Consider the following 15,290-nt stretch of genomic DNA (forward strand, 5'->3'; position numbering starts at 1 on the left):
CCATCACCTCCTCTCGTTCCAGCAGAGCACAGTTCAACTTCCAGGAGCCCGGACCGGGAGGAAAACCGTGGCCCAGAACACCCTCAAAGAGAATGGCCCTATGATCAGAAAAGAAGCAGGGAACCATGACATGCCTGTTTTGTCTTACCGCTCTCGAGGTAAACACAAAGTCAATCCGGGAACGCACTGAGCCATTGGGGCGGCTCCAAGTATAATTCACAGAGCCGGCCCCCATGGATCCCACTGCATCCCGCAAGGATGCTTCGGCTACCATCTCCTGCAACAACCTGGAAGAAACATCAAGTTTAGCATTATTGTTAGAACTCCTTCCGTTTTGCTCTATAGGACAGTTAAAGTCCCCAGCCATCACTACCGCCCTGGTGGTTGCGAGCTGGGCCCGCAGGGTCTGGAAAAGCTCCAAAAGCTCATTCTTACCCGGGGATGCATACACACAGATAAGCCGGATAGGCTCACCCGCCCAGGAGCCATCTACGATGAGCAACCTGCCGCAGACAAACTCCTGAACGGAATCTAGTGTGAAGAGGCTTCCCCTGATAAGAATAGCGACCCCTGCAGACTTACAGGCACCCCCCCCCCCAGACCAATAGGAAGGCCCGTGAGACCACTGCCTACCCAGATGCCTGTAGGAACTAGAGAAAGGCAAAGAACATTCCTGCAACATGTAAACATCACATTTCTGACTGTCAAGAAAGGTAAACACAGACTGACGTCTAATCTTATCATTCACACTCCTCACATTAATGGTAAAAAGAGAAAAATGAGCCATTAGTTGGGAGAAAAGAGAGTTAGCACAGTCAATACATTAGTTACCCATTAGTTACCCTCCTCGTTCGGTGGGACTTGGTCCGGTCTGCCCGTGTCCCCCTGGGGTGGGAGCAGACCTCGCTCTTCAAGCTGGTCGAAGAGGCATATGTGCGGCAGCTGCAGGAATTCCTCCCCTTCCTCCTCCTGCTCGAAATCCAGCAACTCATCCACCATCTCTTCCAGGGCCTCCTCTGCCGGGAGGGGGTCCTCTTCGAGCTCGACCACCTTTTTCTTGGAAGGGTCAGAGTTGCCAGCTGGGCTGTCTAGCTCTTTCCGCTTCCTTCTTAGCTTGTTCTCTTTACCTGCAGAGACAAGAGGGGGAAAATCTTTCAGGGAAAGGGAGGGATCTGCAGTAGCGGTGGAGAGGGTTAGTGCTACTACAGGAGAGAGAGGGGGGAGGGTGGCGACAGGGGGAGGGGTGAAGGTAGGAAGAGGGCGGGAGCAGGATGGGGAGGAAGGGGGTGTTGTGACAGCGGGACAGGAGGGAGGTGCTGTCACAACAGGGGTAGGGAGGGTAGGAGGGGGGAGGGAGGTTGGAAGGGGGGTGGGAAGAGAAGGGGTGGAAGCGTTCTTACACACTCGTGGCTGCGGTATGGGCTTCTGTTGCTTCCTCTGGGCTGGCTTGGGCTGCAGGGCAGGGGCAGGTCCGCCTTCCGACAGTCCATTCCCGGCAGCTGCAGCATAGGATCTTGCTCTCTGGGGGCAGTCCCTGTAGACGTGGCTGGCCAGGCCACAGAGGATGCAGGACCGTTGTCGTGGGCAGTTCTTGGTCTCGTGCCCCGCCACCTTGCAGTTCCTGCAGGCTGAGACTTTGCAGCTTCTCGCCATGTGGTCAGCTTCCCCGCACTTCCTGCAGTTCCTCGGCTGATCGGTATAGTGGAGAAGGCCGGCAGAGCCTCCCAGGGCGAAGCATGATGGCAGGTGTTGGAGACCGTCGGTTGTAGAGTTGTCTTTCCTCAGTCTGATAATGATGGACCACTTGCCTGTCCAGAAACCGTTGGCATCCAGGATCTTGGAGGTGTCCTTGACCACGGAGCAGAAGCGGCTCAGGAAGGTAGCGATTTCTTTACCAGGGGTGTGAGGATTTCTCATGGAGACCGTGACTCTTCTCTCCTCTCTCTGGATGGGGCAGTTCCCCACGAAGCGGGAGAAGGGAGACTCCGGTCTCGCAGTCTTCACTGCCTCCCAGTACCTCTTACAGATGGCAATGGAGGCGAAGGTGATGTACCAGATCCTCTTCAGGTAGTTCTGCACGCAGAGAGTTTCAGCCTTTTAGAAGCCCTGGTCGAGGATCATCTTCCCGAAAGTCTCTGCCGTCATGTCCGGGACCCTTCATTCCACCTCCTTCAACTTCAGGACGACTGTCTGCCTCATCCAGGGTTCCAGAGTGGGAGTCTTCTGGGGGGTGTCCTGGCTGGGCTTCCCTTGTCCAGCAGTAGCAGGGGCAGTGGAGGCAGAGGTTCTGGCCACGGGGAGAGGCTTTGGTGCGGTGGTCTTTCCTCCCTTCTTCCCAGGGGCAGGAGCAGGGGTGGAGGCAGGAGCTGCAGCAGCTGAGGCCATCTTCCTGGGGCAGAGAGGCTGGTCTGGAGGGCGATCTTCCGGGGTGGAAGGAGCAGTGCAGGTATCCTCCCGCTGGGCAGAGAGGAGCAGGGGCTTCCGCTGAAGAGGAGGCGCTTCTTCCGCTGGAGCAGATCCCGAGGAGAGGAAGGCTTCTTCAGCTGGAGTTGCTCCTGGCGTCGTCTTCCCGGCAGGCAGAGATCAGCAGCGCTTCTTACCCGGAGTCAATCTTCCTCGTAGTCGTCTTCTTGCTCCTGGCCGGCTTTGATCGGGTAACACAAGTCTCAAACAGTTCCTCACCAGGGTTAGATTGTGCCATTGATGAGCCCCAATCAGGTTCTGTCCTCTGGGTTTTGGGCAGGAGAGAGACAAGTGCACCATGCAGCAAAGTCTACATCAGCCCCTCACCGATGTTAGATTGCGCTATCGGATGAGCCACAATCACCATAACCTCCACCGGGTAGTTGGTAAACTGATAAGAACAGATACTACACTTGATCTTATCCAAAAGGTCGAGAAGCGTAGACAACGAAGGGTAGACAAATACATGACTTGCGCTAATTAAGCTGAAGTTGAGCTTCACACAATTTGTTTTGTGATGTTTTTGTTTTAATAAATAATTCAGCTATGTTTAGATTAGTGAGATGATACCCAGTATATATTTCTCTAACCATGTCATTTGTACCAATGCAATATTTGTCAATGAAGATGATCACTTCAAACACATTAGACACAAGTTTTGGGTTGGATGCTGTTTTTCGTTTTGTAAAGTTCATGCTGATAATCACCAGCAGCACATAGCAGCAGATATGCCTGATGAGTGTGCAAGATAACATTTGTTTCCATTATTACATTTTACCCAAATGCTTGGCATTCATTTTCATGTTTTGATATATATTTTTAACTTTGCAAAACAGTAAATGACCAGTCTCTATAGTGAGATTTCTGCAAAATACCTGTTCTAATAAACACAAAATTAGAAAAAATAAGAGAAAACTAGTAGTGACATTGTGGCTCATTTTACATTATGCAGTTATTGCAACCTCTCAAATATATCCCTAAATGTATTTTACAAATGTTACAAAATATGTATATTTTATTACAAATATATAGTTTTATTTAAAAATGTTTTTGTTGTAGCTCTTTTTTAACACATATATTGTATAGCATATTTTTACATGCAATAACAATAAATATCTACAATATCTAATCTCATGTTAGTGCATGCTCTAACACAGGGGCACTGTGTAGACACTTTGGGGTCTTAGTAGACACAGTCTCTCCCACTTTATAGACCTTTCAATGAGGATAACACCAAGACTTCCAGAGAAAGTGGGGAAGGACTAAACTCCTTGTTCTGCCTCACTTGTACCATTCCTGCCTGGTGCACAGGAACCAGGTGCTGTGGGTGGCAGTGCCAGAATTTAACTATTCCTCCTCCTGAGTGCCATCTTTTTACATTATAGATGGGTAGGGAATAAAAAGTCATTGCTTTCTACTCACCCAGCACTAGAAATACTGCCTTTCCTGGTCCACTGCTTTTCTGTGCGGATACAGGGGTAGCAGCATAGAAGTAAACATTGCACATATATCTGTAATACAAGCTTACCCTTGTTATATGCAGCTATTAATCACCAGTAACTCAATATCTTATAAATATTAATCGGGTAATGCCCCAGTCTTGTCGCTGCTTCTTTGCAACATGAGTCTATACTGGTTCACTCTAATTCCATAAGGAAAATACAATTTGGATATTGGTGGGGGGGATGGTGTGAGCTGAACAATGTGTTCCAGGCTAAATAGGTCACATTTCTAGGTATGTTATACTGTTAGATTGCACAGTCTCCTGGATCACTGTACAGTCATTTTACTCCTTATTAGTACTGTTCTGCTTCTCCAATGACCATGTGAGCGACTGGCAGTCATTTCTTCTTTTGTTGTGCTTGTAGGCGGCAATCCGCAAAGAACTTAATGACTTCAAGAGCACAGAGATGGCTGTACATGACGAAAGCAAGCACTACACACGGTCAGTCGTCTATTGAGTCCAACCCTCATGCATTATATCCTATATGCTGATTTTCTGATGTGACCTTCAGCAAACTAAATCTAACCTGCTACGAAGTGATATGTAACCTAAAATAATTTTTATTCACAGATTTCATCGACCTTAATCGATCACTTAAGGGAGAATTGTCAGCGCAAGAAGCACTTACCTGCATACACGTTGTGCCAATCACAAGCCTACCCTCACATCTACAACTGCAATGGTTGTGATGGCATTGAAGGGTAATACCAGATAGGCAGTTGTGATGAAAATAGGGATCACAAGCTATCACTACTTGCATGGTGGGGTCGAGCAAGAAATTCTCCTTCATTTAGTGCTGAACCACCACTAACCACTGTCAGCACAAGGTGCCTTAATGCAGCTGTACATGAGTCTCGGGCTGGCCCTGTTTTGTTTTTTCCTTCTTTCTTTTTTATTTTTCTCCTGTTATATTTTGAATCTGGGGACCCATGCAGTGCTTTCTCTTCCACTGAATAGTTTTCATTATGTGTGTGCGAAGGTCTTCCATTGTATTGTCAGTGTCTCTCAGGGATGATTGGTAGATAGTGTGTGTTTTATCTTTAATACACAGAACATTATATGGCTACTGACCTAATACTGTCCCCTGTATCTGCTGGATCATTTGTTCCATGTATAGGTTTAGATGAGACTACTGTTTTCTAAATTTGGACATGACTTTTGAGCCAGTATTTCACATAATCACTTAAGTTTTGTTTTTGTTTTTATTCTTCTCACAAAGTAACGATAACCACTTCTTATTACCCTATCATACTACTTGCCTATATTTTTTAAACATCATGATTGACTTCTCAGGTTAGAGGCGCATTAAATTGGTGGAAAGTAGGATGATGATTCACGGGGGTTAATACAAATAAAACACTATATGCCTTAATGTTATCTGTTCATGTGCTTTGGTAATGTTTTCAGAGGGATATTTTATGTATATATATGTACCATAATGTCTCTGCAATAGAGAACTTGCAACTGGAACTTTTTTTTTTTTTCTGAATGTGTATGTTTTGTATATATATGTATACTTGGATTGGATCAATGTCTGTATATCAGTTTGTCTGGAACTGAATTTTAATAATGAAAATTAAAAAAAAATATTTTAGGCAAAGAAAATCAGCATTTCAGTGTCCTTGTTTTTTTTTAGACATAGATGAAACTGATAACAGAACTACAAATCAGGAAGGTAAGAAAGGACTACCTGAAGAAATGAGGATATAAGCTGAACAAGGAGAAGTGCAGAGACAGAAAAGGGAAGAAATATTAAGTGAATAAGTAGACTATAAAAAAGGAATACTGGACAAATGGGTCATTTGCAGCCATGGTGGATATATAAAGCAGAGATTTTGATAAGTGGTTGTTCCAGAGTAGTAAAGCATAGCTAACCTGTAGTGTAGAAAACAAGCCTGTAATGAGTACCTAATGTAATGGCAGTGAAAGGAGGAGGCATATTGCAAGTTCTTCCATTTCTACCTTGCCATTTAATCTTGCTTATTCAGTCATTGAAAGAAGGCCTGTTGGGAGACTCCCAACAGATTGAGAATTAACTTATTCACTAAGAAAAAAAATATGTATAAGCAGAGATTTCTTCACTTTGGCATTGGATGACGGTAAATGGAGAAGAAAACGCATGATCACATGAAATCTTCAAATAATGTTCTACACCCATGGCTAAATTGAAATATAATATAACAGAAAAAACAGTTGTATCAATAATACACCGGAGCGCCACTCAGTGATTGAAGAAGTAAGTTTACACAGGCCTGCAAGACAACAGCTGATTACCTAACATAAAAATTGTATTTGATACACACAAAAAAAGTTTAAGAATTTATTATAAAAACATCTAAAAAAAATTGTGCACTAAACACATAACAAGAAATGCAATTGCGATCACGATTAAAACATCAGCATCTGGTCACTATTGAAATGAACCAAAAAAATAAAATAAATCAGTCTAATACACAATCTATTGTTGTGGATATATATGAAAGTTTTTAATGTAGTTATCAACAATAGATTGTTTTGTATAGCAAATGTTTTTTGGGGGTATTTTTGGTTAGGAAGCTTTCTTACATCCACCTGTTACAAACAGTCTGTTTTTTGGAAGCACAGATATAAATTGGGCTCAAAGAAATGCAAGTGTGAATGTAAAAGTATATAAGCACACTAACTAGGTGCAGGTAAAGGATAGCCAGCAGACAGTCTCTCCATCACACGATAATCACTCTAACCGAATGTTAGATGTATCTTAGCCTATGCAAGGCAAAAAGATGATATACTGTAGAAATAACCTTAAACAGAAGTTACTCAGTCTCTTCATATCTGGCACACTACTATCCATACAGAGTCAGCCGGCACAGTGTTGATTCAAAGACTGCAGCGCTCAGCCGTGCGGATGGGATATTTGAGCTATATTTACCAGCAGAGTCTCAGCTGCTGGATAAATGGATCTCAAATAATTCTTCTACAATATCTTCACACACTGAATTATCAACCAGAGGTGGATCAGAGCCAAACGTATTCACTATGATTTAGATTAAATCTTTGTATAGATACATTTTCACTCTTAAATCCTTGACGTGTTTCTGTGTGTCTCACACTTTCCTCAGAAGGCATTTCACATGAAATCTCATAAACATGCCATAGTAGAGACAATATTTGGGACTACAGACCAGAAAAAGTGAATAAGAGCACCAACACCAAATTTGTCCTCCTAATAGGCAAGCTATGTTTCAATAAACACATGGATCCAACTTCTGTATTTTTGCTTGAAAAATAATGTAGAATTTAAAACTTATTAACTGGTAGCCATGTGATTTCAACAAAAAATATTGTTAATTCTGCAAATCATCTTGAAGATCATTTTACCCATTCATTATTGTAGAGCTACTTCAACTTTAATTTTTTTTATTTTTTTTTTAATGAACTACTTGCAGTTTTTCAGTTAGGTTAAGATCAGTACTCTATACCGCTTTACAAATCTGTGTTTCCAATTATATGCAGTACAAATGCACCTCACCCAGGTAAATGTAAAATAAAAGTGTGTTCCACCTAGTGCAGATGGAATTTATACCCAGTAGATTCACAACTTTTACCTTAAAATGCCTATATTCCAGTCTTCAGATGTCGCACAACATGGATGATGAGGTAACTCTTGATGCAGCGGGGGCCTTTGACTTAGTGGAGTGGACATACTTGTGGGGAGGTCATGAGGAGTTTTGGACTGGGTCCCAGATGTGTCATATGTGTCATTCACACTGGTAATTGAACCCTTAGCTTGCCTTTGAAGATCACATATTGTTGATACTATTGCCTCATATGCTGCTAATATGCACCTCTCTGGCAATGCGAATGACCAGCTTGATAATTTGTTGCAGGATGTTGATGGTTTTTGTCTATTTAAAATCGAAGACTCACACCTGCAATAGACTTCTTCTTACCATGTCTAGGAAGGTCAAATTAATTTAGATGATAATTCAGCCTAACTTCCTATACCCTTTACAACACATACTGATATATACATCACACATACTGATATATATATCGTGACTGGATCAGTGATAAATTTTGGTATAAATTTATTTAAAGGACATAGCGCAGGGCACTTATCTATATAATTGCATGTGCACTTATTTTTGATATTGTGAGATAGGAAATCGTTATTTCTGAGACCAGGTTAGAAAATCAGTTTTTTTTCTGTCTTATTTCTGATGTATACCTGATACGATAATAAGTCTGTTTTGAAAGCCTTTTGCATATCTTGGTGCATTCATGTCTAAGGTATATGTTTGATTTCTGATAAGCATTTGTAAGTCTGTTGTATAGTCTAGAGGATGTGTCCTCATTAAGGCTAATTAAGTCTATTCAATGTGAGTGACCAACACTTGGCCCCCTGTTCATTTGTTACCTGAATGCAGGTCCTGTTAGACAGACAGGAACTCTAAACAATGGAGACAGAACATCTCAAGGGGGGGATGTGGAAGTTAAATTGTTTTAGATGCAAAATTAGATTACATCCTGAGATCTGAGGGAATATTCTAGACGGTTTGGAGCCAGCTAGGTTCAAGGGGGCTGGCTTACCTCTGCTAGGAGTTATGTCAGAACTGTATAAAAGGTGAGCTGTGTGAGCATGTAATGTATTTTTTTAATTTCAACTGACCTGATCACTGGGACGTTTAACCAGTGAGAGCAAATAAAAATCTTGCTTCAAGACCTGCTTGAAAACATCTTCAATATTGCTGTAATCCTGTGACCTGTAGATTAGACCCTAAATCTAATCCATTCTCTGGCTGTCTGAGGTTTGGACCCAAGCTTTTCCAGTACCACCGCTCTGCCTGCTACCCATGCAGCCCTGGTTAGTGTGATAGGCCAGGGGGATCCATCCACAGCAACCCTGATCTATAGTGAGAGGTCAGGGGTATCAGCCCGGGTACATTAGCAGCATCAGTTACCCAGAAGGAATGTGATTCTGAGTGCCATAGAAGGAGCTCAGTGGTGGCAGCAGGCCCCTCCCACTGCGGCAGGAGGAGCGTATTTGAAATAACAAAAGGGGACGGTGGCAAAGTAAGCCCAGCCGGTTCCCAGCAACAACAGCCAGGGTGGCATAGGCGGTCCATCCTGTCACATGTCTCCCAGAACATAAATATTATATATATTTCCTCTGGTTTAGGAGAAAAATTAAAATGAATACACTGCATATCTAAAGCTTCAGGGGGGTCTAGCACTTTCCAATTTAAGTTATATAAGGCTGCGTTACTGGCATACTTGAATGGGTTTGAAATTTATCAGCAGGGACCTTGACCCATTTTCTGAGTGAGCACATGAGGTCATCATTTACCCTGTTACAAGTCTTGCTGGCAGGTAAAAAGTTTGAAGATAACTGCTCTGAATATTAGGCAATAGAGGTCTGGTGAACCACACAAACTCATTGGTGAAACAAGTATGAATAGCATACACATTGATATGAAGACAGGTGTCTAAGAATATAATTGTAATTTTTCAGTCATATCCCCCTAAACACGCTTATGTGGAAGAAATATAATGTTATTGCCTTGATTAGCAAAGAGTATTGCTAATTAAAGCAATGAGCTACATATGAAATAACTTGCATTAGTAATGCCTTGCTGATGATTTAATATATCAACAGGCGCCTCTGACTAAATTTGAATCCTTTGGACACAAAATATTCAACAGATAGGTTCATCGATATGCGCAATTAAATTCCTAGGAACAATATAAACATTCATCAATATAAGGGTGGGTGATTAAGAATCCAATTTCACTTGTATATTCTTCAAAATTTTAATCTGTTCAATGACATACCCTCAATGCTTCCTTGCTAACAAATATGGCTGTGCTCTCTTAACATTTGTAAAAACTTAAGGATGTAAAGTAGCAGTTTTCTAAAAGTAACCAAAAAAAAAAAGAAGTTACTTTTGTTACTAATATGCAGTAGAACAGAGGCACTAAATAGGAAAACAAACGGCTTTCTTCCTTTTAAAGTGCTTTCCTGCTAATGAAATATTTAGTTAGGAGTCCTGACAATAAGACACAATCATACTGATAACTGTATGCATAAATCTTTTATGGTGTAAGCACACATATTAAGTTGCAATGATCCTTGGAGAATAAAACCTTATAGGTAATATTAGATGATTATTAGATTCTCTTAGATAAACGTATTACAATTGGATTATCAATTGCAGACGTTTCTTTTTTCACAATATTGTCTCCCTTTTCTTTTTTTTTACATATTTTTAATTTTATTTTGCTGTTTTAACAAAATCTAAAAGCTACAAATTTTAATATGTATGCCAACAAAGTCATGAAATAAAAAATAAAAATACATTTATTAGGATGCTATCAGTGTTGGACTGGTCCGCCAGGGGCGCGGTGAATTCCCCAGTGGGCCCCGATGCCTAGTACCCCCGCCCTCTTCGGTGGTAGGTGCGGAGCAAATTAAAACTCGTCCCAAGCTATTATTGGCTAACGGCAATACAGATAATTACAAGTACAGAGAGCGAACTAAGCATAGAATATCTTGGAGGAGAACCTGCCACTGAGGAGAGCAGATAGATGAGGGAGCTATTATGTCACGGAGCAGAGATTAGTACTATAGGCACAAAATATTTTTCATTTTGAGTAATCGCTATAAAGGCAGGGGAATTAGGATCCAATATTCCGGGATTCAACACCAATGAGCAGACACTTGTGATAAGGGGGGATAAAAGGCAGCGACACACACCTATGAAGAACCAGGAGTGAGGATGGCCTTAAAAAATTTTCACCAAAAGCACCATGTTACATTACCCCCCCCTTCTTTTGGATGACCTCCATGGATTTTTTACCTTGTTTTAGTGAATAATGTATATGGAACTTCTTAGTGTTAAGGAGGAATTTACACTATATGGATAAAAGTATTTGGCCACACCTGTTAATTATTGAATTGAGGTATTTCAATCAGACCCGTTGCCATATGTTTATAAAATCAAGCACCAAGTCATGCAGTCTCCATTTGCAAACATTTGTGATACAAAATGTGTCGTACTGAAGAACTCAGTGCCTTCAAACTTGGTACTGTGATAGGATGCCACCTTTATAATAAGACAGTTCGTAAAAATTCATCCATTCTGGATATTCCACCGTCATCTGTAAGTGATATTATTAGAAAGTAGAACCGTTAAGCAACTCAGCCATGAAGCAGATTACAACATAAAACAGAACGGGGTCAATGGCTGCTATGGCGCATGGTGCGTAAAAATCGCCAACGCTCTGCTGATTCCATAGCTGAAGAGTTCCGAACTACCACTGGTATTAATGTACGCACAAAAACTGTGCGGCGGGAGTTTAATGGAATGGGTTTCCATGGTCGAACTGCTGCATGCAAGCCGTCCATCAACAAGACTAATGCCAAGTGTCAGATGAAGGGGCGTAAAGCACAATAACACTGGATGGTGGAGCAGTGGAAATGTGTTCTGTGGAGTGACGAATCATGCTTCTCTGTTGGCAGGCAGATGGACGAGTCTGGGTTTGGTGGATGCCGCGAGAACTTTACCTGCCTGACTGCATTATGCCAACTGTGAAGTTTGGTGGAGGAGAGATAATTGTATGAGGTTTGGGCTAGGCCCCTTATCTTCAGTGAAGGGCAATTCTAATGCTTCAGCATACCAAGTCATTTTGGACAATGTTATGGTTCCAACTTTGTGGCCAACAGTCTGGGGAAGGCCCTTCTCATTTCCAACGTGACTGTGCCCCAGTGGAAAAAACAAGGACTTCAAAGACATGAACTTGACTGGCCCGCACTGAGCCCTGACCTCAAGCCCATCAAACATCTTTGGGATGAACTGGAACGGAGATTGTGAGCCAGGTATTCTCGTTCAACATCAGTGCCTGACCTCATAAATGCTCTTCAAAATGAATGGGCACTAATTCTCACAAAAACACTCCCAACATCTTGAGGAAATCCTTCCAAGAAGAGTGGCAGCTGTTATCGTTGCAAAAGGAGGACCAACTCCATATTACAGTATATGTATTTGCATAAAATTTCATTATAGTACCTATTGGAGTAATGGACAAGTGTTCGAATACTTTTGTTAATATAGTGTATTCATAATTGCTTACTTTCCTGGAATGTCCAGGAGACTCCCAAAATTTCTGGGAGGACCCTCGGGAAAGCAAGACAACCTCACGGATCCTGGCCAGTTCGGTTAGTTAAGTGTAAGGGGAAGGGATTAGTCAACAATTAATGTAATCTTGGCCCCACCCCCTGCTGTGATAGGCTATAATGGTTGTGTCCATTTAGAGGGTGGGGCCAAATGATATGTTCTGCTTGGCCACACCCCAGAAATTGCACAGTGAGATCTCTCGTCCTGGAAGGGAGAACTCACAAGTTGGCAAGTAGGATCTCTGTCAGAAACTCTAACCCACGCTTCAAAACCTTTGCAATATATAATCTATGGAATATCTTGTAATATCATTTATTCATTTTTACTTAGGGCACATCATGATTGATTACTACTGGTTTGAAACAAGAAATATAAAAAAAAACATTAGGAGTATAAACCAGGGGTTACTTAAACCAAAATTAGACTGTTAATAGGTTCACCGTTCTAATAACTTGTATGACCCATTAAAACAAGGAGCAATGTTAATAGATGGCACCTTGATTTTGATGTTCTTGGTAGAGCCAACCTTTCCTCTTGAACATCAGGAAGTTGCTGATAGATTATATCTATTATTGTATGCTTTGAGTTGAGGTCTCCAGGAAAGAGTCATGAGTTTCCTTCCAGGTGTATTGGGAGACCGGAGATGCTAGTATGAACAGCAGGAGCCGATGAAGAAAGCAGAAGGTTAGGATGAGCATCACCAATTCTGAAAAGTGAGTTTTATGATCATTGAAAAAGTAGCTTTATTAAAGTATAAAAAACACATACAATACATTACATTTAAGTGTATACAATACACCATAAAACATAATCATGCATACATTTTAGTACAATACCAGGCATAAAGTACAAGATATAACATCCTACACAAGTACTGCAGTAACCATTCAAATTTAAACATCATAACATTTCCTAAAAACAGTGGATGAGAAGAGAAGGTAGGTGAGAGGGGTAGGGTGAGGAAGTCAGGAGTCTGAAGCTTTATTGAGGACAGACACAGAAAAAGAAAGGTGCATAAATGAAGGCAAGACATTTCAATAAAACTTCGAACAGTGATGGGGGAATGGTTGCAAGGGGGGGGGGGAGGGGAAGCACAAACCAACATTTTAGTGATGAGAAATATACATAGGGGGAGAAGGAGAAGAGGGAGACAATCAATAACAATCAATCGTCATCTTCTTCCTCAGAACTATCAAGGGTGTTATAGGCTCTTAGCAGGCTGTGGATCAGCCTGCGACAGTCCTGGATGGTCATCTTCTCCCGCTTCAAGATAAGGCAATTCCTGGCAAGCCACATAGCGATCTTAAAGCAGTTCATATCTGGCCCATTTATATCTAGTGAAATCCTAGGATTTGACTATATTTGGCCCATTTATAGATCCCTGATTTTTGCTTGCTACTCATTCTGTGGTTGATCCTTTTAATACACACTTTATTTTCATTTCACTATTTTCCTTTTTTCTGATTTTATATTTCACTTCTAAACGAAAGAGGGCATAACCATTACTCATAGAGATATGGTTTTTAATAAAATATAATTAATAAAGGCATTTACCCATGATAGTAATTTTTATAATAATTGTATGGATATTAGTCCATAGTTTTCCCTTCTCTCTTTTCTCAAGTTGTAGGATGGAGACAGGAATTCCACAGGGAAGCATCAGTCTGTGCAGGATGGGAGCACTGAGTTCAGTGGTGTGCAGTAACTATAAGCAATGGAATAGACTACTATTAAGAAAGGACGATAAATGAGTGGGGTCATAATAATTATTTTTAAAAAAAGAAGATAGTAAAGCAAGTTTAATTCCTTTAAAGAAACAACAATTTTGTTTTTATGGTCTTAAAATTAAGTACTATCCAGTAAAATTTTCAAAAAATGTTGTTCATAAGCTTGCATACAATAAACACCATTTAAAATTCCTTTACAGCTGCTACTGTTACGAATTCAGCCCAAGAGATGGAGAAATGTATATATATTAATCTTTACATTGCAGTCCCTGCAAAGATAACTGGAAACTTATATCAAGCCAGGTGTCACTGAATCAATAGACAAATAAGACTACATTACTGTGTGCGCTTTATCAGCGCGAGACAAGATCATCTGCCTGGCTGTTCGTTACAATTTTAGGTAGCAATTTTCTCCTGCAGTGGAAGGAGGTATACCACTAATGTGTCACGGTGAACAGAAGAAAAAAAGAACTGCAGACAGAATGGAGACCACTTGACTCCAAAATGTAAACCTTACTTGTAGTTGAGCAACGGCTTCTGAATATTGCATTCCCAGAGCCTAACTTCCATCATGTTCAAATGCACAATTCTCCAGGCGCTGCAGCCTAGAAAATACATTAAGAAGAACCCTTATGGAATTTGGTCACCAGTGAGAGGACCCCTGGAGTTTTACTAATTGCTGTACAGCGCTGCGGATTCAGTGGCGCTATATAAATAAATGATGATGATGGTGGGAGGGATGATTAGCTTAACTTCATTTATAGATTAGTTCAGCATCTGTTCTACAACAAAACTTCAAATTGCACATATTACTAGAATTTCACTTTCTTTCTATTTCAGCCATATGTTCAGAAAAGAAAGTTACAAAGTTAAATAAATATAAAGTTACCAACTCCTAATTTGTTATCACATTACTGTCCAACAGGGGTGCCGAGAGAAGTGGGCAGCAGATACAAAGTATCTGACCTGCCTTTAGCAGGAGCAGAGGCCCCAAGGGGGAAAGAGGGAGGAAGTACAAAGCCTGGCCTGATTGGAAACCTGGCCTGGCCTGACTGGTGGGAAGAGCCAGTGGCTATAACATGTTCCCCAAGAAGTTGCTGTTTCAGGGCTTGAAATCCTCATGACGGTCCTGCTGTCCAGTGTTGTTTGGAGTCTTATGCATCTAGTTTCTAGTAAATTCCTTATGTAAATGATTAAATAAATACTTAAATATTATCTATTGTCTACAGAACATAAATGACCACTTTCTTAAGGTAAATGCATGAATAATAACCTTTTAAAACACTATCCCTCAGACATGGGTCTGTGCTATTTTTATTTGAAAGAGATATGGAGACATGAAATCAGTGGGCCGCTATAATATACCACTACTTCTCCCCAGTCACTCAGTAGAGCCTGTAGAGAGAAAAAGCATTCCCAGCTGATTTAAGTAAGATTTTG

General features: G+C 41.3%; 1 protein-coding gene and 2 pseudogenes across 9 annotated transcripts in view; 1 reads left to right on the plus strand and 2 right to left on the minus strand.

Moving 5' to 3' along the window:
• PHACTR4 (phosphatase and actin regulator 4) overlaps positions 1 to 5,575 on the plus strand; it is a 50,289-nt gene extending 44,714 nt beyond the window's left edge. For all 9 annotated transcript variants that reach the window (XM_075195826.1, XM_075195827.1, XM_075195829.1 and 6 more), the window contains 2 exons: positions 4,332 to 4,408; positions 4,538 to 5,575. In XM_075195826.1, the coding sequence (XP_075051927.1) occupies positions 4,332 to 4,408; positions 4,538 to 4,553 (93 nt within the window). In that variant the 3' untranslated portion in view covers positions 4,554 to 5,575. The remainder of the gene's footprint in view (positions 1 to 4,331; positions 4,409 to 4,537) is intronic.
• Positions 835 to 3,158, minus strand: LOC142140596 (uncharacterized; annotated as a pseudogene).
• On the minus strand, positions 2,808 to 2,906 carry LOC142142030 (U2 spliceosomal RNA; annotated as a pseudogene).
• Positions 5,576 to 15,290: the final 9,715 nt, after the last annotated feature.

This window comes from Mixophyes fleayi, chromosome 2, assembly GCF_038048845.1.
Source record: "Mixophyes fleayi isolate aMixFle1 chromosome 2, aMixFle1.hap1, whole genome shotgun sequence".
Classification (NCBI taxonomy): Eukaryota; Metazoa; Chordata; class Amphibia; order Anura; family Limnodynastidae; genus Mixophyes; species Mixophyes fleayi.